Source organism: Misgurnus anguillicaudatus, chromosome 22, assembly GCF_027580225.2.
Source record: "Misgurnus anguillicaudatus chromosome 22, ASM2758022v2, whole genome shotgun sequence".
Classification (NCBI taxonomy): domain Eukaryota; kingdom Metazoa; phylum Chordata; class Actinopteri; order Cypriniformes; family Cobitidae; genus Misgurnus; species Misgurnus anguillicaudatus.
Window position 1 is genome coordinate 52,030,710 of NC_073358.2, and position 27,280 is coordinate 52,057,989.

General features: G+C 39.3%; 1 protein-coding gene across 12 annotated transcripts in view; it reads right to left on the reverse strand.

The window, feature by feature from the left end:
• tspoap1 (TSPO associated protein 1) overlaps positions 1–27,280 on the reverse strand; it is a 91,302-nt gene that overhangs the window by 1,371 nt on the left and 62,651 nt on the right. For 3 of the 12 annotated variants that reach the window (XM_073860934.1, XM_073860935.1, XM_073860944.1), the window contains 26 exons: positions 26,918–27,087; positions 26,580–26,655; positions 26,406–26,495; positions 24,073–24,195; positions 23,872–23,976; positions 22,973–23,023; positions 22,804–22,836; positions 20,887–21,058; positions 19,346–19,423; positions 17,191–17,408; positions 16,601–16,707; positions 16,348–16,457; positions 13,739–14,626; positions 13,457–13,608; positions 12,919–13,383; positions 12,465–12,833; positions 12,040–12,186; positions 10,241–10,909; positions 7,936–8,035; positions 6,339–6,469; positions 5,974–6,142; positions 4,988–5,056; positions 2,381–2,434; positions 1,737–1,840; positions 899–970; positions 667–786 (listed from right to left, as the gene is read on the reverse strand). In XM_073860934.1, coding sequence (XP_073717035.1) covers positions 667–786; positions 899–970; positions 1,737–1,840; positions 2,381–2,434; positions 4,988–5,056; positions 5,974–6,142; positions 6,339–6,469; positions 7,936–8,035; positions 10,241–10,909; positions 12,040–12,186; positions 12,465–12,833; positions 12,919–13,383; positions 13,457–13,608; positions 13,739–14,626; positions 16,348–16,457; positions 16,601–16,707; positions 17,191–17,408; positions 19,346–19,423; positions 20,887–21,058; positions 22,804–22,836; positions 22,973–23,023; positions 23,872–23,976; positions 24,073–24,195; positions 26,406–26,495; positions 26,580–26,655; positions 26,918–27,087 — 4,842 coding nt within the window. The other 9 variants (XM_073860941.1, XM_073860936.1, XM_073860937.1 and 6 more) reach the window with 9 other exon arrangements.

Sequence of the window (27,280 nt, forward strand, 5' to 3'; positions counted from 1 at the left end):
AACTAATTGCATTACTTAGTTACTTTCATGGAAAGTAATGCTAACGTTACTTTTAACTTACTTTTTCTTACTTAGCTGAGACTTGATCTCTTTCAGGCCTTGCAGGTGGCTTTTATGACCGAGAAGTTCTGCATAAAGAAATTGCATATTTCCATTGCAAAAATGTCAAGCCATCTCCATTTCTGACTGAAACTGTTCCCGCTCAGGCGCGCACGCAAAGAGTGCGTAATCCTACGTTAATAAGTTCAGTTTAATGCAGTAAATTTTTTTTTTACATCAAATTTATTAAACTTAAAAGTAACTCGCATTACTTTTTTTAAAAAGTAACTCAAATATTAATGTGTACATTTATAAGGTAATGCGTTACTTGTTACTTCAGACAAGTAATATTATTACGTAATGCACGTTTCTTGTAATGCGTTACCCCCAACACTGACTGGGAGTGTGTTTGATTTTAGGGAAGAGGACTTGAGGTGATTTAATGTATTCAGATTTTAAAAACACTTACGCTCATAGTTTAAAATGAACTCCTCTCTTGTGCCTCTGAACATCATGCAGGACAAATGAAAGAAACAGCACACATAAGACGGACATGCACGACTATAAACAGACTGATGACAGAACAGAATGAAAACATTCATGCAGTAATCGCAGACGAACACACACCTGTGAATCTCTGCGGCTCTCTGCAGACGTGTGTTCAGATCTCACGGCTTCATTCTCCGTCTCTGGAAAGACCTGGAGAAAGTTTGACGGCACCAAACCTTTGTGTCCGTTGAGATCGCCCTGAAACATTGCAAACTCCCATCATGCACCGCTACTGCGCTCAGCCAATGAGACGTCATAATTTAACACTCGGTGAAACACCATAAATATAAAACTAGAGGGGGGAGCTTACGTAATAAAAGCCATCATCATCCATATCACCGAACACATAGATGATGTCACCCACGCTGAAGGTCAGCTCAGCCTGAAATGACAGACAATATAACATTAATCATGTAGACATAGTTTTTTTGGTTATTAGTCAGTGAATGAAATTCCTTATTTTTACAAATGTCACTTTTACAAATTTGACTGAATTTCGCAGCAAAACCCTCTAAGTGCATGCAATGCTTTTTTGGCAAAAACAGACATAGTAAACACTAAAGATACAAATATTGCAAATGATAAAAGTCGAAATGTAAAAACGATTCATGTGGCTGCCACATTCGGATTATATTCAGGTCCGAGAATTCAATGTGAGCCACGATATTTTTGTGCACCATCGTTCAACCAATTCATCTTCTGTGCACTTAAAGGACTTTGCTAAAAAATGTATGTGGCGTTTTGTGGATCAAAGCTGTATTTCTGAATGGCCTGAGGCTGGGATTAAGCGGATTTGAAGCGAATGTATTGGATGAACGTATAATACGTGCCAAAAGCATTCGGTTAATATCATTTTTGACAGAAGAGCCATCTGAGCTCCTTATATACAATCGCTATGACAGGAGACACTATGTGACACATTCACTCCCTGTTTTTCTTTAACATGTATCAAAATTATAGAAATCTTATGAAGTTCTTTTGAATTTCTTTTGATGTTTCAGAGTAAAAAAACAACACATTACATTTATTAAAAACATTATATACAAATAAATACATGCATAGTTTAAGAGTCTGGGTTGGTTACATTTTGCTGGAGGTGTGGTTTATATAGGAATTCAAATGTGATAATAACGTTCAATATGTGTCACCTCTATGTCGGCATTAGGTGAGCTCTCTCTCGGATCATAATCAAAGATGGCCACCATCCGACGAGGACGCGAGCTTCCCATCGGTCCGGCTGAGCGACTGAGATCTGCAGGTCAAACATAAAACATCACCTAACATCATACTGTATAAACCAGATCAGCTTCAGAGAGAAATTAATCAGATGATCAAGATGTGAACTGCTGTTCTGATGACACTGTGTAGCTGTCGAATCTTCAAAAACAAAAATAAACAAAACACAAATTGTAATGTATTTTTTTATCTACTGCACACTACTCAAACACTAAATATAAATAAAATAAAAAGTAAAAATGGTGCACACAAAGTTTATTTAAATTAAGATGAAGCTTATTTCTCGGGAGAAACATGCAAGTCACCAAATGAAGCATAACAAATAAACAAGATGCAAACGAAACGTGTCAAACAGAGATCAAAAGCCAGTGATTGGTTAGAACAAGAGGGCGTGCCGGATCCTTATCTCCATGGAAACAGCACGTGATGCTGCATGATCTGAAAGTTGACATTAACATGCGGTTAAACTGTAAGAGACAAAAGTTTACTGAGTTCAGCTGTTATGGGCTGTAACAGGATGAAGAGAAGAAAGACACAACGCAGAGCGATTTCAAACCTTGACTGGACGAGTCAATCATAGATGTGTTCTCCCAAACTGCTGCTGACTCCACTGTAAAGAGAGAGAGGTGATGGGTGGAGCCAAAGGTTAGACACAATCTAATTGGCTGCCCTAATCTGATTGACACTTGGGCTCATGTGGATAAAAGGCAAACCAAACAAAGACGAGTAAAAGTGATTTGAAATGAAGAAAGCATCCATTAGCCAAAACACACAGTGAGATCTGAGAGTCACACCACAAACTACTGACTGTAATTCATCAACACATCTCAGTCTATGAATCACAGAAGACCACTCAAGACAACATGAAATAGTGTTTAGCTCTGTATTTACTTTCTTTAAACCAGAGGTCCTCAACCTTTTGAACCAGGGACCCCTACTGGATTGAAATACTTGATATGATATTTACATTACAAAGATTTGAAAATTTAAATTGACTAGTTTTTAGTTTTGGGAACCTTCCTTTTTATCAAATTAATATTAATAATATTTTTTGTATTATGCCTAATTTAGAGGACCCCCGGTAATACCACAGCAGACCCACAAGGGCCCCCGGATCCCCTGTTGAATTCAATTCAATTCAATTTTATTTATATAGCGCGTTTCACAAATTTTAATGGTTTCAAAGCAGCTTTACATTAATAGATGTAGAAAAAAGCATAGAAAAGCATGGATTGAAGGCCCATGGATTAGACCAGGTGAACCCCCTAGACCAAAAATTATTTCTTTGAAGTACCCCCTAAGATTTTAAATTAATATTTTAATAATTTAATAATAACACACTGCATGTTTAACTTTAAAAACATTTATTTTTCAAAATCTGAATTTTCTTTTATTGGTACATATAAACATATTTGTACATTTTGCTCATTTTTCTTATTTTTTTTAGTGTTCTGTTCAGATTAAACAAACAAAATATACCTTTTGTGTAATTAAGTGCTTTTTATTTTATTTTTTTATAAATGATTATTTACTACCAAGGAAGATTAGGGCCAAGCTAAAATAAAAAATAAAAACATCTCGAGATTAAATTTATTATAATGCGAGATTTAACTAGTAGTTTTTGAGAATAAAGTCGTAATATTGCGAGAATAAAGTCGTAATATTTCGAGAATAAAGTCGTAATATTTTAAGAATAATGTCCTATTTTTACATTAACGTGTTTTGAGTGATCTACAAAGCAGATACCAGCGTTATTAATAAAGCAATATGAGGGAGATGCACTTTATTTACTTTCTCTCTAAATATTATGACTTTATTCTCGAAATATCTAGGTAAAAAAATCTAGTAATTTTTTAATTATTTTGACATTTTTCTTAAAAATCTGAATTTTCTCTTTTATTGGTACATAAAACATATTTGTCCATTTTGCTCAGTTTTCTGATATTTTGTAGTGTTCTGTTCAGATTAAACAAACAAAATATTGTATTTTGTGTAATTAAGTGCTTTTTATTTGTTTTTTTATAAATGATTATTTACTACCAAGGAAGATTAGGGCCAAGCTAAAATAAAAAATAAAAACATCTCGAGATTAAACTTATTATAATACGAGATTTAACTAGTAGTTTTTTGAGAATTAAGTCTAAATAAGTAAAATTATGGAATATAGTCATAATATTGCGATAATAAAGTCGTAATATTGCGATAATAAAGCCGTGGCATTGCGGTAATCAAGTCTCGGTATCGCGCTCGGTAAGGTCATGCTATAGCGGTAATAAAGTCGTGATATTGCGATAATACAGTCGTAATATTTCGGGAATAAAGCCGTAATATTTCGGAAATAAAGTCGTAATATTGCAAGAGTGAAGTCGTGATATTGCAATAATAAAGTTGTGATATTGCGATGGTAAAGTCGTGATATCTCGGTAGTAGGTTGCCGGTATTTCTATGATAAAGTCGTGATATTATGGTGATAGGGTCGTGATATTGCGATGATAAAGTCGTAATATTTCGAAAATAAAGTCGTAATATTGCGAGAATAAAGTCGTAATATTTCGAGAATAAAGTCGTGATATTTCGAGCATAAAGTCGTAATATTTCGAGAATAAAGTCGTACTATTTCGAGAATAAAGTCGTAATATTGTGAGAATAAAGTCATAATATTTCAAGAATAAAGTTGTAATATTGCGAGAATAAAGTCATAATATTTTGAGAATAAAGTCGTAATATTTTAAGTAATACAACAATATGAGGGAGATGCACTTTATTTACTTTCTCTCTAAATATTATGACTTTATTCTCGAAATATCTAGGTAAAAAAATCTAGTAATTTCAAATTATTTTGACCTTTTTCTTAAAAAAACTACTAATCTTGCATTATAATGACTTTAATATCGAGATGGTTTTACTTTATTATTTTAGCTAGGCTTCAGAATCAGAACCAGAATAAGAAAGAGGCCTTAATCCTCTTTCGTAAATTACACTTCATGACGTGATTGTAATTAATTCATTTATCAAGCATTGAGTTAATGTTTTTGATTTCAGGTTGTCTTTAAAGATGTCTGCTGTAAAACACACGTGACTGTGAATATCTAATGAAAGAGTCAGATGCAGAAAAGCTGATGCAAAAACGCAGGTGGAATCTGAAAGGAACGCTGACACACACCTTTCTTGGAGCGTCTAGGTTTCGGTGGTGGGGCGAGGCGGCGTGGAGTCTGAGCATGTAAGTGGGCATCTTTATGAAATTGATACAGGAAACGAGGAAACAAAAAAGCAGCAGACAATAATGAATGAGAAGCCGAAAGAAAACCAAAACTTCATAAAGAAAAGAATACAGCTGAAAAGAAAGAGAATAACAAGCGTTAGCAGCGAGACACCACAGCGAGAGGAAAGTGTTGAACCATCACAGCAGCAGCAAAGCATTCTGGGAAATGAGAGAGAGAGAAACGAGCGCCAGCTGTCAGCTCAACTTTTTCCTTTATAATCGCTGTGTGCTCATACAACCACAAAAACACAACATCATTTACAACAATATAAACGCAGCATGTCAGCGACTAAGTGCAACAAAACTTTGTCATGGGTGAAATGGATTATTGATGGACACATTGTAACATGAACATTTATCTGACATTTAGATTTCTGGGCATAGACACTGAGGAAACTGTATACATCTTCTTCAGTATTTTAAACAAGTTCACTGCGCCGTGATGTCACATGACATTTATCAGACTCTTAAATCTTTCCCTGTCAGCGGTTTTTTTTTAAGTTGCCAGCCAGTGCCAGCATTTTTTATAATAAATAAATAAATAAATAAATATTAAAGTTGAGGCTATTAGTAGAATGTGCTTTAGCGGGCAACTCACAGACTCTGTGCGGGCAACCATGTTGGAAACCACTGGTTCAAATTCATTAACAAGATGTTTCAAACTAACATAAATGGACTAAAAAGTTGCAATTGTGCAAACTCAATTCTACATTCGCTTCCCAGATCTATTAGCTTCTCTCAAACATGCCCCAAAAAGACCTTAAGCAATGCCTAAAAATGTTGTCTAGTTGGACAGTTTGAATCAGAGCTCAAAAGCAGATGAGTTTATTTAAATGTTTGCAAAGAATTCTGGTCATCGTGGAGATAAGAAACAGTGAAAATCACACCTATCTTCTCCATGGACGTCTCTGTAGAGAGGAAACCCTGTAGCAGAAGCTGATCTCTGGTCTCCTCATCCTCAACCTGGATCTCTGAAACCATATTGCACGGCACGTAACCGTGACGACCGCCCGCCTCACCTCGGAAGAAACCATCTGCATCTTTGTCCCCGTAAACCTGCAGAGGAAAAATCGTATAACCATGACGAACTTTGCACAAGAAATAATATTGATCAGTTATTGAACGCTGTACTGAAAATAAAATGAAACGTATAAGTTACTTCTGGCTAATACCCTACAGCTAATAAAAAAATCAACCCGACACTTTCTGATGTGAAAGCATCAAATGAAAATGTTTAATCTCCCTGTCATACCTTGATAATCTGTCCTTCTTTAAAGGGAAGTTCTTCTTCAGCGGCATCAGGATTGGGTGACATGACGGCAGGGTCGTATGGAAATAAAGCAACAAAGATCCTCACCTCATCTTCTCCAGCTGCTCTAGAGTCTGCAGCAAAAACACACAGTACAGTATATGTGAGTACTTTAAGCTACACCTTTAATATTTACACAAAGGAGCTTGCATTACAAAAAAAATTTTTTTAGTAGTAGGATGACACCTTTCGTCAATCGTTAACACTTACGCCCCATGTGAATGAACCGTTACTTTGAATGGGTGATGTCATGCTTTGCCGAACTGAATTGTGGATCCGTCAGCGCCGCGTCACTGCCGTTGCTCGCAGCAGAAGTTGAACATATCTCAACTTTCCCAACGCCAACGCGTGCTTCAGCCAATCAGATCGCCTTATGGAAATAACCTAGTTGCGAGCCAGCCAATTTTGTTTATGCAAGCCCGAAGCATGTGTTGCGGCCAAAGTGATTGATTGTTAGCCCTGCTTCAGACAGGCCTTCCCTCCGTCAAGCGTTAACGCTTACGCCCCATTGCTCGTGGCAGAAGTTGAACATTTCTCAACTTTTCAAGTGCCAACATTTGCGTCAGCCAATCAGATCGCCTTATGCAAATAACCTAGTGCAGGACCAGCCAATTACGTTTATGCAAGACCATGCGGCCACTGTGATTGGCTGTTGGTCACGCTTCAGACATGCCTTTCATCAAGCATGAACGCTTATGCCCCGTGTGAATGTACCGTTAGAGAGATGTGAGCAGCAGTCTGATGTACATTACATAATGTTTCTGAATGTTCCCTAACTCAGTCGGTAGAGCATTGCGCGAGCTATGCAAAGGTCATGGGTTAAAAATGTAGAGATTAAATGTGATGTAAGCCTCTTTGGATAAACTTTCTGCGAAATGCATCAATGTAAACGTAGAGGAATTTACTGTACATGGAGGGAAAACCAGAAATATATGAAAATATGCAGTAATATGGAGATCTCTTCAATTTCGACATTCCTCTCCTGAGGGTGTCTAAAGGTAAGACGTCCATAAGCAAACACACAACAATTACAATACTTCCCTTGCACAGCAAAATTCTAGGGTTTGAAGGGTAAATGAGCACCATGACAGTCATGAGTTCAGGTCTGAGCGTCTTCCCCCATCTGCAGAAACCTGATGGTACGGTCCATGCGTGTCCTTAAGTGAGGTAATCGTGCTAAAAGCTGGTGTACCTAATCCAGCATGATCCTCTTGAGAAGTTTGCATTAAATACTCGAAATAGGAAGAGCTATGATGTAAAACAACTGACCAGCAGATACTGTGTGTGTCTTTATCACTGCATAGCATCCACAGAGACTAAATGATCAACCTAGGTTTACGTGTTAACACTGTGTAAAAATAAAGATGACCATCTGAATGTGTATGACTGCAGTGCTTAAAAAATAAATGTGTGTGAATAAGAAATGAATAAAGTATCTGGAAATCTCCATAAGTGTGTGTAATGCTAATGGCAGTCTATGTAGCATGAAGATATGAGGAAAGACAAAAAAATAATTTTACATTACGAGAGAAAGACTCACCTCTGGATTGTCTAATTTCAGGTCGTGTGGATTTAGTAGTGATGTCATTTGTGCTGCACCACGCTGCACCTGCCAGTGATGCTTCTCTACCTTCAGTCTCCTGATACAAGAGAAACTTCCAGTTAAAGACCAATAAAGAAAAGATGCAAACATACACTACTCCACATACAAACACCAGGGGCTTCCGACTCAAACACTACCAAAAAATCTCATGCTTTTAATCACCTACAGCAGTGGTCACCAACCCTGTTCCTGGAGATCTACCCTCCTGCCTACTTTAGATCCAACCCTGCTTCAGCACACCTGCTTCTAATTTTAGGTAGCCGCAAAAAGCTTGATTAGCAGAATCAGGTGTGTTTGATTGGGGTTGGAGGTGAACTCTGCAGGAAAGTAGGGGCTGCATCCAAAACCGCCTGCTTCCATACTATATAGTAAAGGGGTGGGGAACCCCGGTCCTAGAGGGCCACTGTCCTGCAGAGTTTAGTCCCAACCCCAATCAAACACACCAGAAAAATCTAATTCAAGTCTTCAGGATTACTTGGAAATGAAATTCAGGTGAGTTTGGTTAGGATTGAAACTTGTGACCCTCCAGGACCCAGGGTTCCCCACTCCTGATATAGTAGGTGAAAAGCAGTAGGCGAGGCGAGTAGTATGTCCGAATTTTAATATTCCTTAAACAGTAGGCGAAAAGTACCTGGATCACCTACTACTTCCGGCAAGATCCAAAAGTGTTCATTTGATGAACCCTTTACTAACCCGTGAGCTCCTGGGAGAGGAGTTATTCAACAAAGATGACGGATGGGTGTTGTTTTATTCGTAAATGTCCAAAAGCAATAAAGCAGCTCTATTCAAATGCAAATACATATATTAAACAGCTGTCCCTTAAATTGGTTAAATTGCACTAGTTTAACGTTATCCCACTTAACGACTAACTTCTTTATATATCGACGTAGGTCACTTGATGTTTCAACATGGCAAATGTAGGACGTCTGTCCATTTGCCACAAAGAAAGTTACCCATGTTTTGCTCTAATATATAAAAGGTTATTTAAAAAAATATATAAGCCCCACCCACAACTTCTTGTTTTAACAGGAAATACATCAACACAGAATATAAAAATTAACAATTATACAATTTACGAAAGCCATGCTTCAGAAGAAAATTCAAGTTTGATGTATGCCCCCTAATGGGAAACAGTTTAGTCCTGAAGCTAGATGTCTTCACGGGTCCACTTAGATCTGAAAACCCGAGGTCCAAGCCGAGACAGGGGGTGTTCAAGTCTAAAAGTTTAACGTGTGCCTCGGACACGACTCGAGTATAAATGAGCGGCACCGGGTAATTTAAAATGAATGTGTTTTTGCCAAACAGACCAGAGAAGACCCAAACTAACTCCCGTGTGTGCATCAAGTCCTTTTCCAACCCCTCCTCTGTTTGCCAAGAGCGTTTGTGGTATTGTGTGGCTGGCGGTAGGTTAATTTTACTGAGCCAGACCTGTTAAAAATGTGAAATGCCGATTTAAGCGGTTACCTTGTTGTCATCGTCAGATAACAAATAAAATGGACCAATTGGGACAAATTGGTTGTGAGGCAACTGGGTTTCTTTCTGTCTGACTGGTGCGTGCGGGGCTGCAGACTGCACACACGTCAGTGCCATTTACATACGGGTCCCGTCAGTTCCACTGGTTCGAGTTGGACTCAGGTCTAATTTTCTCGGGTTTGTCTCAGTTTGGGTCTTTCTTTTTAAAAAATGTATTTATGCACGCTGGGTTTGGGTGAAAAGTGATTCGGGTCATTTCAGGTCGGGTACATTTCTTCGGACCGGAGAAGACCTCTAGCTGGAGCCGTGAAACCAATCACACACAATACTGCTCAAATAACATCTGATCTGTGATCAGCAGAGAAAGCTTAGGGATGTTTTAAGTTACAACACAAAGGCAGCCGTAGCATTGATGGGATATAGGAGCGCTATACTAAAGCAGGTTAAAAACACATCTCTGAACAAACACAGATCTCATACAGCAGCTGTACAACCACAATCTAAGCATAGCGTCAGTTTACCTGAACATCAGATATAAAAACACAACAGAAAGCCAAAAGCTACATCACTACAGGGTGTAGGGACACAGTCAGCTGCAAGTGAATCGTGTTTGGACTTAAACCTTTTGCGTGGACATACATGCAAATGAACTACATGGATCAATTTAAGACAGGTGAGGTCTTCATTTTTAGGATGCAAAAGGTTTCCGTCTGGTTCAAGGAAAACAAGGACTGCTAAATAACAAGAGACGGACAGACATGAAACACACCCATGAGCGATCACTTGGTGCGAGTTGTGCCCGGAGCAGATGCTGATATTCACGATTACTGCCCTCCACCCACCACTCTGAACTCATTTGCTCTAACACAACTTCACCAGAGTCAGACATCTGAGGTTCATCATTATCAGTCCCGTACTCCACATCGATCTCCGTCGAGGGCCCGGTGGGCGACTTCACTCGTCGTACGGTCTTGCTGAGTAAATATTGTCCCCGTCCTGTATCTGAATGCGAACCAACACCGGCAAACTCTGAGGTCGTCCGGCTACGGAGCAAAGCTTCTCTCTTCAGTCTGTCTCCGTGTCCTTTGTGCGGTGGGCGGGGCACACACAGGGCTCCAGAATAGGAACTACCATCAGCATCCAGCTCTACTTCTTCCCTGTCAACTGTATCCGCATAGTGAACCTTGGGTCTGACGCGCACCGACCCCTTACAATCAGATTTGCGTCCTTTATTGGTGTGATCTGGGGAATGATGACGCCCCTGGCCCGACGCGATCCGGCCCGTGGACGATCTAATGTGAGGTTCTGACTCTGTATTGTCTTCCTCTTCTGTGACCTCTGGGATGCTGAAAAGCTGCTTGTTGTGGAAAGGCTGAGGAGGGAGCTTTATAATCTTCTCCAAGATTTCTTCATCACTGTCTGTTTCCAAGACTTCAGACTGGGTGTTTTGGAGAAGAGTGATGGGGTGAGAGTAAGAGATACGAGTGCATATACGAGTGAGGTACAGGCCGATTTTGTTTGGTGCTAAAGTTGAAAACAGAAGGAAACAAAAAAGAAACAGCAGAAAATTAAAATGCAATAGAAAATATATGAACAGAAAGAAAAGCAAAAGATAACAGCATCTCTTGAGCCATAACCATCAAACTCATCTGTTTAAATTATATTAAACCTTAAAGTTCTGCATAATTAAGGGTGTGGCCACTTGAGTGACGGGTGAACTGCCACTGCTGTCACTAGAGTCGAGCTAGGCGGGTGTGGTTTCAGCAACCAGCAACCTCAGCTTCACCCACATCCCGTCTCTTTACCCATTTTCGTATAGTCGTGAGTGATGCGCGGTGACGCATAGCCAAGATGGCAACGGCAGGCACCGCCTACTTTTGGCTTCAAAAACGATCTTCAGAAACCTATGGGTGACGTCATTGACACTACGTCCATCTTCTTTTACAGTCTATGAAAATGACCTAGCTTCGAACGATCCAATCAATTCTCGATTGGCGAATTCAAGTCCAACCTTTTATTCATTTCAGAAGCCGTTTCACTCGGATGTACATCACCACGGGGAAAATAAGACAATCGCTACTTTCGTTTTAGGGCGGCTTTAACCAGCAGCCGTCTTCGCATATCTATAAACAGTGAATCGTAGCCAATTTCACTCCAACGGTGCTGGAAACCTGAGGTTATTTTATGTTACGGACCTCGGCGATGAGCTTCCCCGTAGTGTCCTCTCATTTTAAATATGCAAGCATTTTTAATTTAAATAGATTTGATTAGCAGTCAATGGTTTATTGTTCATCAGATGGACAAAAACGCACACCGAAAGTGATCCAAATGTATCTGTGAGCTCTGCTGTTTTCTTAATTTGAGAACGATATTAAAAACTATATATTATATAGTTATCATTATCGTCCATAATACAAACGGCCCTTAACACAGAGGAACCAATTTAATCCTTGCCATGCATCATCCTGTTAAAATGTATTATGTTGTAAAGTCTGTATTGGTGGACTTTATTGGTGTGTTAAATGATTTTGCCCAAACATGTATTGAGCTCGTGTGTACTGTACGTACTCTGCCTGTAGGACCTCTGTTTTGGACATCTGTGAGGGATTCAGAATACAAATCTTCTTCCTCTTCCTCCAGTATGTCAGAAAGATCAGATCGACTGCTCTCTCCATGATAGTCCGGTGGAGGATCCATCAGACCTCCAGCATACACCTGATAACAAAAAGATAACCTCATGTAACTGATGTTAGCTGTGCTGCTACACTACCCATTCAACTACAAAATTACAGACATCTGCAAATTTGATGTCAACAAATGAGTCTAGGACACACAGAAAGTATGATTTCTTAAAACACCTCCAGCATTTATGTAGGATCTGTCAGGAACTAGGGATAAAAGCACCTGTCAAAAGCATAAATGTAAACCTGGAACTACCTCGCAAACTTGCAGTTTATTACAAAATTGTCCTCAGACATGGTTTAGAAACAGACCTTTATTCGAGGTTGAGGTACAGGCCGCAGGAACTCCTCAATGGACACCAGTCTGCTGTTCTCACCCTCCTCCTCGGTCTCTGACTCGAATGGTGATTGATTGGGAGGTCTCAGTGGATGTGTATCCAAGACGTTGAGAGGGTCTTTACTGGGGATGTCGACATTGGAGGGGGTGGAACTGGATAGTGGCGTGTGAAGTTTGGCACAAGGTTCCTCCAAGAAGTCAGAAAGTGAAGCGACAGGACGCTGGGCACCTGGAGCAAGGGGCACGGGCACAGGTGGTGGAACAGCCATAGGAGTGCATGGTGGTGATACAGCCATAGACACAGGCAGGGCAGGAGGTGTTGTAAGGGTCACAGGCACCTTCACCTGTTGATAAACACACAGTGTGTATTAGATCACAGACATTAACTACACACAGAGACATAGCTGAAACAACCGCGATAACACTCACCACTGAGTTATTATGAGAGGCAGATAGTGATGGAGGATCCTGTGCTGTCATGGCAACCGACGCTGGGTTTGCCCAGGCTTCTACACATGTGGCAGTTGGCATAGTCGCCTCACGAGCGACCGCTGTGGATGTGTTGATGTAGACTCCTCTGACGGGACCGGTGGGGCAGTCTTCCGGCATCGCAGGAATTTTGGCAGCAGAGAAAGACGTGGCACAGACAGCAGGCTCTGGGTTGGCACTGGTGTTAAGGAGAAGGGAGTCCGCTGGCACAGACTGGCACTGAGGCAGTGAGCTACCAGACATAATAGCAGGCAGTTTGGCAGGAACGTTCACCGGCAACGAATCCACAGACTCGCCGAATGCCGACATGGTTCGTACGGTTAGCTCATGGGCTGCCTGCAACGTCTGAATCTGTGATGGACCAATCAGAGCACTGCCTGCTGTGGGTGATGACACCTCTAATACCTAAAAAGTGAAGAGTTTTTGTAAGTCTCAAATCTAAGTCCAAATTGTTTGCTTTTTTTAAGAATAAACAGACCTTCTTCTTGTCTGCGTAGATACTGTAGCCAGTCACTCTGACACCGTTGGATGTCCCGGCAGCGTCGATGGTAACAGGCAGCCAGCTGATCTGAGCGATTCCTGGAGATGGACCGTGTTCCAGTTGAACATCCAGAGGAGCATCAGGAGGACCTAAACACAAAAGAGTTAAAAATCAAACCAAAGGACTTACAACAGAAACACTGAGATCTATGTGTTTGTCTTCGTAATCTTGCATCATAATGTAATAACTTGTTTCATGTTGCAGTGGTTTACATCTCACCTTCAGTCAGGGTTGTGAAGGACGTCTCTGCGGTTTTGCGATCTCTGCATTCTGGTGGCAGTTCACAGGCTGTGCGATGAGGCCTGGCCTCCACCTTAACACGGTAATGCAGATTGGGCGTGAGATTACTGAGGCACAATGAATAACATCCCGCTTTGACCAACTCACACTCTTCACCGTTCAAAGACACAATGTGCACATAGTTACTGTTGCTAGGCAGCCAGGTCAGGTTGGCCGAGGTAGCGGTAATGCGCTCGACGCGCAAATGCGTCGGAGCAACGCACACGTCCCGTCCGACGAGCATACTGCAGCGCAGCCTGTCCGAGTTTCCACGCTCCGTTAAGCTCTGTACAGAAATCCGATATGATTTCTGCGCCAAGTCTAACCTTTCCAGAACGGCCTTCATTTGGGTACCAAACGGCACGTTGATCCGCAACTCCTGGTCCACATAGACGTTATAGCTGTAGACAGAACCCCAGCCGGGCGGTATCACCGGAACCTCCCAACCGACGATGATGCTCTTGGCCAGCTGCTTGATCAGTGTCAGTCTGCGGGGGTAAGGCACGGTATCCACCCCGACTTCCTCTAAGTCCAAATCCAAACCGTTGGTGAGGGGGGCGGATGGGGAAGAGGCAGAGGGCTTCGCTTTGGCATTGTCACCAGCGGCCGAGGCCGTCGTGGAGGTCTCCGTTCTCTCTGAAACGCTGTGAGCAAACCGTAAGTGATGTTGGTGTAGTCTCTCGCTGCCACTGTGAAAGCTGCTCTCCTGAAAGGAATTATGGGATATATCGCCTGTATGGTGAGGGTGGCTGCTCATGAAGTCGTCGTCTGATACCCGCTCCACAAAGTTGGAGGGAAGGAGACCTCTCCGCCCATCCATTAGTTCCCCTATAGAGAACAGTAGCCAAATGAAATGGCACAAGTCAGTGTAGTGATAGTAAATATGTGTTCTGAGTTTGTCACACCACATAAAATGTGTTATTACCACCCGGCCTAATTTAAATGATAAAAACTTGCAAAATCGTATTTGAAATCACCATTACACGCTGAAGAAGGGCGTTTAGCCCGAAACATCCGTTGTTGGCAATTAAAATATTATTTTGCAAGTGAACTGTGAGTGCTGTCCTTTTTTACACTACTGGATATCACTACATATCGAGGGATTTAGCACCCAGTTCAAGTTAAGCTAATTATTTATTAGTAAGTGTGAGCGTGTTGTTTCATACAAATGATAAAAAGTTGCCAAGTAAGTTATCAAAATTTGCAAAAAAAGGCAGAATTCTCAGCTCTCAAACGCTGGGGGCGTGTCCGCTGTCTGCACTGTAACCACGCCCACTCGAGGAAAAGACACTCTCTCTATCAACTATCAAATACCTCTACAACCTGAATGAATGCTTGTGATTGTGTTAGGGGCGGGGCCATGCTCAAACGCTCCAGTGCATCATCAGCCACCAAACCGCCCCACCTAAATAAATCCTGAACATAGATATGTGGAAAAACTGTAAATCCACAATTCAGTAATACATAGTTCACAGCCTTTGTAATGTGTTTCAGTAACACAGAAACAATTCTCTGAAATTACTTTACAAGGACTTTTATAACTTTTATTATAACTTTTTAATATAACTATTAATTAGCTAAGGGTAACATTAGGACAGGCTCATAAAGGTAAAAAATATGCAGGGATGTATGAATAAATATTGTAAAAAAATCCAAAACTATTGGTATCTAGCGGTATCGTTAGATGTTATTCTAAGTAACTGAATATGGGAATTGGCAAAAACATGTTGCAATGCCGCATCTCTAGTAAAAATACATGCAAAATAATAACTAGAGTTTAAGAGGTAGCTCTATTACAGCCAGCGTTTTAAAAAAAAGTTGCTAGCCAGCGCCAGCATTTTTTATAATTTTCACAAAAGTTTAATGCCTTCTAGAAAATGTTCTTCTTTAAATATATAAACATTAGGGCTGTCAAAAGATTAATTGCGATTAATTGCATACAAAATAAAAGTTTTTTGCATGCATATATATATATATATATATATATATATATATATATATATATATATATATATATATATATATATATAAACACGTTAATGTTTGTATTCAAGAAACATTTACATGTATATTTATAAATATTTTGATATATTTTATATTATAAATATAAATAAAAATGTACCTAAATATTTTTTTTCTTAAATTCATACAGAATTTATACACACATATTATGCAAACACAAACTTTTATTTTATGTGTGTTGAATCGCCATTAATCTTTTGACAGCCTAAATAAACATATATCAAATGAAAAAACAAACCAAAACCTTTATCCTATCTTTATTTATTCTCTTTTATCACCTCTCAAATATGGATAGGTTTCTTCAAAAATACAAAATTTGAGCAGAAAGCTGAGATAATTGCATTTGCATCAGTGACTGGACGCTCAGGATAATTCAGCACTTATGAGCCAAAAGACAAAAACATTTCTGTGTTGCTAAATCTGATAATTCAACAACTCTGATTTCAGCTGAATCCTCAATAACAATGATCTGTGACTAATGTTTGTGTTTTACAAATGCTTCACTATTGAGTGATCAACAAACTCACCCTCATAAAAGCCGTCATTGTCCATGTCTCCATACACATAGATGTATTCACCCGCTGTGAGAGGCAGCTCGACCTCAGGGTTATCATTAGGACCCTCGTATGGATTGTAACTGCGTTCAGAACAACAAAAAACTCAAATATGATCACAATCATGCACATTCAGCAAAACAAAATCATTTCGTGACACAAAATTAAAAAAGGCCTAAAATGTCCTTGCATTTATCTGGAGATCGTCACATCAGTTAAAGTTTACCTGTAACGTGCGATGAAGACCTGGAGTTTAGCTGCTCCTTTACTGACTGAATATAGCGCTGGAGAAACATCAATATCCAAATCTTCAACCTCACTGGCAGTGTCCACCTGACACACACACACAACCATATAAACTAAACATCAGCAATAACCCAAATCATGTTCTGAATGCAATGAAAGGTTAAAGGCCACCGAACAATGAGTCATCGTGTAAGTACAGTGATGTGATGTTACAGTGAGTAAAAGTTATCGAGTCATGCAGGCTGTATTTATAGCTCGATGCTAAAACCTTTTATGGATAATCACTTACAACTACTACAACCTTCGTAATCCAGCACAGCACAGGATTATCTCACTGCATATCAGCTTAAACAGCAGCACACGCCCCGGGTAACTACTGCAATCTGACCCGGGAACAGTTGCAACTTTAAAATAATCTTCATCTTAATAACCAGAGCAGAACTGGAAGACGATAAACAGATTACAGAAACTAAAACTGATCCAGTCTGCTATTCAAGCTGTTAAAACTGACCAGCTAAGAAATGATCTCAACATTTCACCCAAAACATAACAAACAGTCTGCTGTGTCACCTCATGTGTAGGGCTGGCCTTTCGGGGACTGGCGGGGCGAGAGCTGGCAGATTTGGGCGAGAGGTGGGTGTCTGATTTGGGTGGTGTCGGGCTGGACGTGGAGCCAGATTTTACGCTGACAGTCGGGAGCTCTCTGTGCTTGATGGTCGGCGAGCGCTCGGGGCGTGACAGCTCTGCTGCGTGTGGAGTCGAACCCGAACACAGGACTGCAGCCACATCTAACACAGGAGGACACGCCATGATATCACTGCATTGCATTGAATTAATCTTTATGACTTGACATAAAAAATCCTTTTAAATAAAAGTACTGCGGTCACACTAAAAGAAAAATAATAAATACAGTTAATATATACATACAGTAATACATTTTTGGTTGGGTGTCTTGTAGGGTGTAAAGCTGTGTGCACACCGCCATTGACTTTGTCCTTGTGTCTCACCCGTCTCTTTCAATGAGGTAGTCAGTAGGCAATCCTAATTCTGGTTGTAACGATTATAAACAAATGAGTAATTGTCCTTTCAGTAACTGATGAAAGACGGATGATGTGAACTCCACTGCTTCACTCCTATTGGTAGTCACTACCAAAAGTCATCCCTCATTTGCATAAAGTTTACTTTTTTTCTAATTCGTCGCATAGCTGGACTATTTCCTGTCGCTAAAGATCACTGAGCTTTCATCAAAATAAACAAGATGACCTCACTTTGCCAACGCTAGTAGTCGCTGGCGGTGTGCACGCAGCTTAACTGTGAGTTAGTCTATAAAGGCTTTATATTAAATCAACACATATATAATCAATGTGTCAGGGACTGATAAAAGGCCAGAAACGGGACAGTGGATTAAAAAAACAAGCTAATAAAAATGCAAAAAACATGCAGCATAAATGAACAAGTGCATGCTATCAGTTTCCTGTCATAAACATGATGATTAAGCAGAAAAAGGGCTATGTTGGGAATGGGCGACCAGTGTGGTCTTTACTAGACGTACAGTATGAAAATAACACTGTTTGAAACGGTAGAAGAAACCATGATGACCTTTGATTGCAACATTTGATTGCCCTTTAAAAACTAACATTTATTTCACTTCTGTGCAGCATTAAAGAAGAGTAAACACAACTCTATCGCCGCATTTCTGCTCTTTCTTTTGTTGGTTTTAGAGATCCAGTTATCTAATTATTTTACAGTTTTTACCTTAACGCAAAAATCATTAGTTAAATCACTTTCTTTCTTACAAGCTGGGTTTGCATCACCCTGATTTTATGCACATTTTAAAGTATCGCATCAGAAACGAGTGATGAAATGCCAACTTTTTTAAAAAGTCCCCTAATTCGCAAAAGTTTTTACGGTAAGTTTTTATGCGTAAAAGAGTAAATGCCAATAATGGGAGATGGAGATGCATTCGCAAAATACATTTTCACGTAGCAAACATTAAACCCATGGGACTGATCTTCTAGCTGATGTTGTCTTTACCATACTGTATATATGGCTCAATGTCGTCACAATGCCCTTGCTGCTAGTGCCTGCATCAAAAATTCTGCATTCCTTCTTCTGTGCACAGCATTTAGTTTCGCAATTACAAGCTGCACTGCTAATACATTTATAACTTGCCTAGTCATAACTAAATGCTGTCCTGTGTCTATTTTCTAAGCATGGCTTGTTTTATTTACTGTTGGTAACCAATATCACCATCATTTGCTCTTCTTTTTTGCGATTTTTGAAAAGATTCACTAGACGTTTGGATGGAAACCCATCTACTGTGAAATCCTCTTGTTACGTTAATCACGTGATACAGTATTTAATATAGTAACAGTACAGGAGGTATAATAGTGTGCCATTCCAAACATATCCAAGCTGTACATCGGCAAAATAAAACAGCCAATCATTTTCTCACAAAGCTGAGTGACATGCAATGTGCCACCAATTATGCAGGTGACCGTTTCCATATAATAAGAACTTTACGTCACAATTGTCACTTTCAACACAAGACCATTGAGCAAATCAGAAAGTAGCTTGTATTGTGGTTCAACTGAATATGTGATCGCCTCTCATCAGAGGAGTCAACCGTCTATCATTCACTACATGGTGACATTAAGTCATTCATGCATGTTCGGTATGTGACACTGTGTACGTAGGCTGGAATAATAACCGAGAGTTATAGTACCAGGCTCAGTGGCATCACAGAGGGCTTCATTACCCTCAAAACTCCAGAATGTGATGTCTTCCCATGAGGCTTTAGTGTCTGGAAAAGAGGAGATAATGCAAACACAATCCACTGAAGGAGCTCCACCGCAGATATTTTGCTCAAAAAGAGCGGTTTGCATGATAACAATTTCAACCGTTTAGCTATTGGGGTCCTAAAAACACAAACTTTTAATAGTGCATTTTAAAGTTTGATAAAGCTTTTCAAATTTTCACTACATTGCTGTTGTGTAAATCTCTTACACACTCCATATAAATTCGGTTGTCACTTCACCTTTTAACGCCTAATCCTGTCCTGTACACACACATGTCAGTCACTTACACGACGGACAAGCACACTCTACCATCCAATTAACACCCGCAAAATGCAGGTAGTGGCAACCACATTTACAGAAACTCTACATAACCGAACTGAACAACTAGTTGTTGATAAAGTATTTAAATGTGCATCATGGACATGACAGCTCTCTCTTCTGAAAAATTAATGCCTAGAAGGGAAAAAGTGTTCTGTATGAGCGGTGCAGAAAATGACAGAGGCACGAGCATTTGCTGACTAGTGTTGCCAGATCTTGCATGAAAAAAGCGAACAAAAAAAAAATCCAATAATAAACCAAAATAAATCCAAATGCTTTACATCAAAGATCAAAAAATTGGGACTGGCACCTTCACACTTTAATAACAACAAAAACTTGATTGCTTTGCGTGAGCCAAAAGGTATGCAAGTATAAAAAAAGACGGGGACCTGGCAACACTACAAGACAGCGTGCTTTGGAGCAGCCTCACAAATGCGTACAACACCAAGACAGAGGTTTATTACAAAACATAGCGCTCTAATATTATTTTGGTCAAGGCTGTAAATAAGCACATGAGACGGCAGATTATGGTTTTCTATGTGTCAATCATTGCATTTTCATGAGTGAGTCTTGTTCGATCATTTAGCTCCTGCATTTAAATGCGACTGTCAATCCTGAAAGTTTGCAGTGTGTGCGAGGCCATAGAAACCTGCTGTTTTTCAACTAACTCTAGAGTCCTTTGAGAAATCAAATTCTGTTCATATAAAAATGTCTGTGATTGCTTTTACTTTAATTTTACAAAGCTTCTTCTCATTTATTTTGGCCAAATAGCATAATTAACTCTTTCCCCACCATTGACAAGTTATCTCATTAATTAACTTCCCTGACCAGTTTTTACAGCAATCCATATTTCCGCTATTATCCACTAGGTGGTGCTCGTACCCAACTTATAAAACACTGAAGCAAATTTTTTCAAAAACGCTGGCGGGAAAAGAGTTAAAGCTAAATTTTGCTATGTGGAGCACCTTCACATTAACAACTTTCCCATCAAACTTCCAAGTAAAATGATCCACGGAAAACCTGAAATTTCTAAAAAACCTTCACCAATGAGTCCTAAACCAAACTAACAAACTCCAAAATGAGTCATAATATTACAAACATTGATTTGAAGGTAAAAACACAAAACCTTTATTAGGCAAACCGGTCTTACCAGGAAAGTCCAGACCATTGGTCAGCTGGGTCAGCCTGGAGTCAGACAGCAGGCCGGATCCTGACAGGTCGATCTTTGATGCCTGAACCCGGAATTTATCCAGCTCCTGTGAGAGAAGTCCAAACTGTTGGGTCTGAATGCGGCATTTGTCCTCCAGATCCCGAACTTTTGCCTACACACAAAAGTGAAAATATAATGAATGTTTCATATGCATAATATTGAATATGCATAATATATACAAATGTAACACAAATGTTATTAGCATACCAATGCAATCATATGTTGCAATTGGCCAATCTGAGCATGTGATGGTACAATGAACATGTGAGTAAACTAAATGACTGGACAATACAAACAATGTCAGCCAATTAGTGTCTCTTATAATCACATTACAACTTACAAGAGTAAAAAAGTATCTGAAGGAAATCATATATCTTTCTAGGTTTATCTTCAGTGCTATGTGATTATTTTTACCCACTAGAGAAAAGATGTAAGTGCCAAGCATCTAATGCAACAGCAAAATAAACCCATAACTTGAGACATCATTTATGGAGGAAGGAGGATGAGTTAAACTCATGGGTGTCAAATAATGATTAAAATACAGCCTTTAAAGAAACACAAGCCAGTTTTTATCAGACTTGACTATAACATGACATATGCACCATCATGTAACTTGCTTTGGCAAAAAAGCATCTTGCAGCAAAACAGACATGGAAAATCGGAGAGTGGAAAACTGGTGAGTAAAAGTGGGCAGCAGGTGAGGAGAGTAAATAAAATGATTGAATGTCTTTGTGCTAAACGCAAAAGACCCAAAACTTTAGAAAGGCTGTTGAGTTTGTGAGAGTACAGAGAGTTTACTTTCACTTCCGGCTTTGTGGTTCAGTTTCCTGGCACAAACTCACACACAAATACACACGCACATGAACACACTCTTGTTGACTGCATCTTTATCTGTTACCCTGCTGCCAGCTCTAAAAATAAAGCAAGTTTCCTGTAAAACTCTCACCTCAGATATCTGCATCTCACCTTTAACTTTAGACATTACACTGCATTTGTATTGCAACACTTGGGTCATATAAGCAGATTATAATAATAACCAGAGACTAAAGATTAATTAAACAGTTTATATATCAGGGACCAGATCTACCAGTATGAACTAACCCTAACTTTGGCCTAAAACACAGATGACTGCGGGTGGGTACATACAGGGTTTCTGTAAGTGTGGTCTGATACCTGCATGCAGTCCAGTGTATTCTGGTTAGCAGTTTACAAAACACAGATTATAAGACACAGAGAGAGAGAGAGAAGAAACATCATGCGTTTCAAATGCATTCAGAGCAGATATTAGTTTAGTTTATTAAACACGGCAATCCAGGACCTGTAGTACCACATCACTGAAGATGGCATCCAAAATCCCACACATTTAATACGGGTACGAGAGAAAAATATCTTACATTACGCTACTTTGTAAGAATATGTTGAAATGTAATATTAGCAACCATGAATATGAGCTGTGTACGATCAAAAACATGTTCATGTAGCGCTGGTAGAGCATGACGCGAGAAACACCACGGTCATGGGTTTGAACCCCAGGGGAAACACAAATGCGTGTGAAAATGAACTGGATAAAGGTTGCTAACTATTTTCATTGTATAATACAGCACTTTAATTGACAAAAGCTGAATACTGAATGCTTATTTTATTTAAATTATTTGAATGTTTTTTTTATTCCTACTTTCTGAAAGAAACAGCTCTTTGTTTGTAAAATAATCACGACTTTGAAGTACTTCAAATATGATAATAGGTCAAACAGAGCCCTCTGCAGGATGAAGATGCAATCATCAGTGATGTCATTCTGAGAGAGAAACAGGAAGTAGAAAACATCAGACAGGAAGTGCACACTAGTTTGTACTGTACCAGCTCTCTGTGCAATACAAGCTGCACCAGATCCTGAGAATGAGACGATGCAGTTAAACGACACGATACACACGACAACACAACACAATGCACAACCAACTTCAAATGATTTAGAAAAACACAAAGATGAGACGAAAACAAGACCAAAGCAGAGATGTTTCAAACTCACCTCCAACATCTGCACGACACCTTCATGTTCACGCTTGGCAAATAACTGAGCCTGTGGAGAAATGAAACAGTCTGTAACATCTCTTATCAAATACACAAATATGATACAAGAGTCATTCAGTTCATGATAGCTAGGTCAGAACAGCGGAGGGCGATCTCATGCATCACAAAATCACCGGCTTTTTTAGCTTTGAATAAAGGTGTAATTTCAAGTATTTAAAGCTGGTGTGTTTGAAAGATGTAGATGTAGCTGCTAACAGCAAGATGGCAAAAAAGTTTTTTTATACTATTGCCATTTTCTGCTTCCTTGGTTAAAATATTTTCTGTAAAGCTGCTTTGCCACAATGTAGAATGTAGAAAGCACAACAAAAATAAAAATGAAACTACCATATCCACCTACTGTACATTCCTCCCAAAATATTAATGGAATGTTCCAAGTTTAATAAAATAATCTGTTTCATTATTGATTAATCGATTTTTAATGCAGAAATATAAAAAGCACAAACACACTGCAAAAAATGATTTTCAAGAAAAAATGTCTTTTTTTTCTTAATGAGCAAAACAACTTACGAAAATAAGTCTAGTTTTTAGACTAAAAATATCAAATTTAAGTGATTTTGTGCTTAAAACAAGCAAAAAAATCTGCCAATGGGGTAAGCAAAAAAATCTTGAACATTTTTCTTAAACACTAAATTCAAGAAAAATCAAGAAAAATTTGCTAGTTATTTTCTTGGGTTGTTTGACTCATTAAGAAAAAGCATCTTAATTTAAGAATTTTTAGATATTTTTACTGAAAACAAGACAAAAATACTAAGAATTTTTTTTCTTGAAAATCCTTTTTTGCAGAGCATATTCCTCAACATAGTGTCATTAAAAATGGAGAAATTTGACAACACCAACCCGCTGTAGTCGTTTAATTTCATCCTGTTTGAATTTGAGGATAGCCAGTGCCTGCTCGTGTTCCAGTTCCAGCTGCTGTCTGCGCTCGGCGACCTCTCGCATGTGCTGCGATCGCATGCAAAACACACAGAAAGTGCATGACTGATACATCTTGAAAGCAATATACTGTAGTTCCCGAGTGCTGCTTCTGGAGAACGTTACCTTCAGGACCTGCTCTAGGTTCTCCAGCTTTGCACGCAGTCGCTGGTTCTCCTCCAGAACAGAACTATGCTGAGCGTTTAACACACAGAGCCGTTCCTTTAGCTCCTCATTTTCAGCCCGAGTCTACACAACACAGACACACATATACATGCAACGTATACATCAATAAATAATTTCACTGCTTTCAGATCTTCAGCTTAAATGGACAGAACGTCTGTGCTTAATTCACTTTTGTAATCTGGTTTCCATAAATGGGTATTAGTGAGCGTGTACACCAAAGAGTTTAAACACGGCTCAAAACGGCAGCCACACCAACTGTAGTTGCTTGCCAGCTTTTTTCAGCTTAGCGCTTTGGTTGCTATGATTTTTTTTTACAGTCGTTGAACGATGCGGTGGTGGTTGTTGTAATATTCGTCCCGCCCCTACTCCACTGTGATTGGATGGCAGACTGAGAAGTGATATTTTTCAACTCTCGCCATTCAGGGTGGAAAAACACAGGCACGCAGCGCGGACAACACCAGATAGCTGCTGGTGTTTTTGAAAAGTGTGGCGCTTTCATTGGATACAATTGAAAACATACACCAAACATAGGCAGTGATTTCTTTTTCCATCGGTGGGTGCTCGTCAACAACGTCATGCTACGCTTAGGTTGCTTAGCAACGGCAGAGGCTATGGGAGCGCCTAAGCACTTCAGAAAAAGGAGCAAAGAGGCGTGGTTTTCGACACGAAGTGTAAAATGCCCCTTTGGGGATTCACATTTTGCGTCTTTTGCGCGCTCAAGTTTGTTATTTTAAATGTAGGCATGTGGTACGCACGCTCATAATGGAAGTGACGCTGTTTTTTATCAGGCACATCCACACCGCATTGAGATAAAAACATCTCAACTTTTCAGAATCCCGCAAGTGGACCGCAGGTCATATGACAAGAACCAACTGACGGTTGCGTTTTCCGTGCGGTTTTAGACGCGAAATGTTTCAGCTTATTCATCAAAACATTTTACATATTAAAACTCGCGAGATCGACCAATCATAGAGGCCCCCAAATTTCAAAAGCATTTTTTAAAATGAACTGAGCACATCTGCCATTTTTTCGTGGGTGCTCTGCCATTTCGATGGGTGCTCAAGCACCGGAGCACCCATGTGATCGGCCTTTTAGGTATATTTTAATTTGTAAGCATATGCGAGGGTCAGCGTTCACGTGCGCATTGCTGAATTTGTTGCAAATGCACACGTACTAGTTAAATGAAGTATACTTAAGTATATGCTCATTTACATGAAAAAATCTAAGTATATGTGACCCTTTACTGTATGCTTTTGTACTTAACCCTTGTGCATTGTTCCAATTCACTACCCTTTTGTGTTGTTAGTGGACATAAAAAGGCCACCAAATTAAACGGCTGTAATAATGTATCAGATGAATATTTTTTTTACATTTTTTTTGCATAAATCTGTTAATCAACCTCAGTACTGATCAAAACTACCAAATGTTTACAAAAATTCCATGATTCTTTGTGGTTTTTCCTTTTGCAAAGAGGTAAACTTTGTCATTTTTACTGTTGTGGCACAATTAACGCTTTAGTAGGCCAAAAAACAAAGCTTAATTTCTGGTTTGTACATAGAGTTATATGGAGTATAACCACAAAAGACCACAAAGAATCAAGAATGCATGATAATAAGGTGTCATGACTCTGCAATCAAAAAATTGTTGTTATAATGGAAGTCAACTGGGCAAAAATTGCCACAAACAATAAATGAGGGAGAAAAAAAATTAAATCTGATGTTGCACAAAAACTAAAAATGCATCAAATCCAATGTTTTTACTGTGAAACTGTAAAAAGGGTAAAAAAATCCAGTCCACAATCACTTTTTATATTCAAAATCGGTCATTGTGTTTTTTTTTCCGAAACCAGTGACACCACTTATGAACTTGGCAATTAAAGAGTTAAAATCATGAAATTTTTGTAAACATTTGGTAGTTTTGATCAGTACTGCAGTTGTTTAACAGATTTATGCAGATGCAAAAAAATGTGAACAAAAATATTAATCTGATACATTTTTACATGCGCTTAATTAAGTGGCCTTTTTTGGCCACTAACAACACGAAAGGGTAGTACATTTTAAGTTTTTGAAAAATTTCAAAACATTTTCTTAAAATATGTGTAAATGTACGATTTGTCACCAAAAATCATTCCATTTACTGAAACACAGAAAGTTGTGTCCAAATTAAGACTAAAAAAAGGCCAAAAATGGCCCCAACAACACATAGGGGTTAATGTTGACTAAATTAACCATTAAATTATATACACATATACTTTAGAAAACACTAACACACACCTGCTCAAGCAGATAAGCTTTCTTCCTGAGGACTTCAGCCTCATCCACTAACAGCTCATTTCTGCTGCGCTCGACCTCGAGCTGGTTCTCCTGTTACACAAACAAACACACAAACACGTGTGTTATCCAGACACACATACACAAGACATTAGTGAATGTGAAACACACACTTACCAAATCGAGACATCGTTTCCTCCTCTTCTTTACTTCATGCTCGAGAACTTCACATTCTTTCCTCTTCCCGCTGAGCTCACGTTCCTTAAAAAAAAAAACATCTCAACTCATTCAGACACACGAATATAACACACAACCCAATCTCTCCTGTGCCTCACGTGATTTTGTTTAATGTTTAAAAATGTATGACAGAAAGTCTGCCTTAAATAAAAAACAACAGCATACAGGTGTGTAACATGAGAGTGAGTAAATAAATAAAACAATTTTTGCATTTGATGCCTGAGATGTCAGAATAAATGTATGCACATATATCTGCATATTAATGAGATTAACATTTTTCACGTTCCAGCGACTGAAGATGGTCTTCTGTGGTCTGCTCCTCCTGGTGGGTGGGGCTTGTGGCCTGTTCAGGTTTTACTTGTGGTTCTGACTCCTCCCCCTCACCAGGAGTCTCCTCCCCCTTAACAGGGGCCTCATCTACAACTGTGGCTGGGGTTTCAAATGCAACCTGCAGTAGATTAAAACATAAAACACTTATAAACTACAAGCAAACATGTAGCAGGAAAGATTTACGAATCAGAAGAAATTTGCCCGGATTAGGGAACGTCTCCGTTTGTCAGGACTCAGGGTTTAGATTAAACCAGGACTAGGCCTTAGTTATTTTAGGACATTTAAATAGTTTTTACAAACATACCTTATAC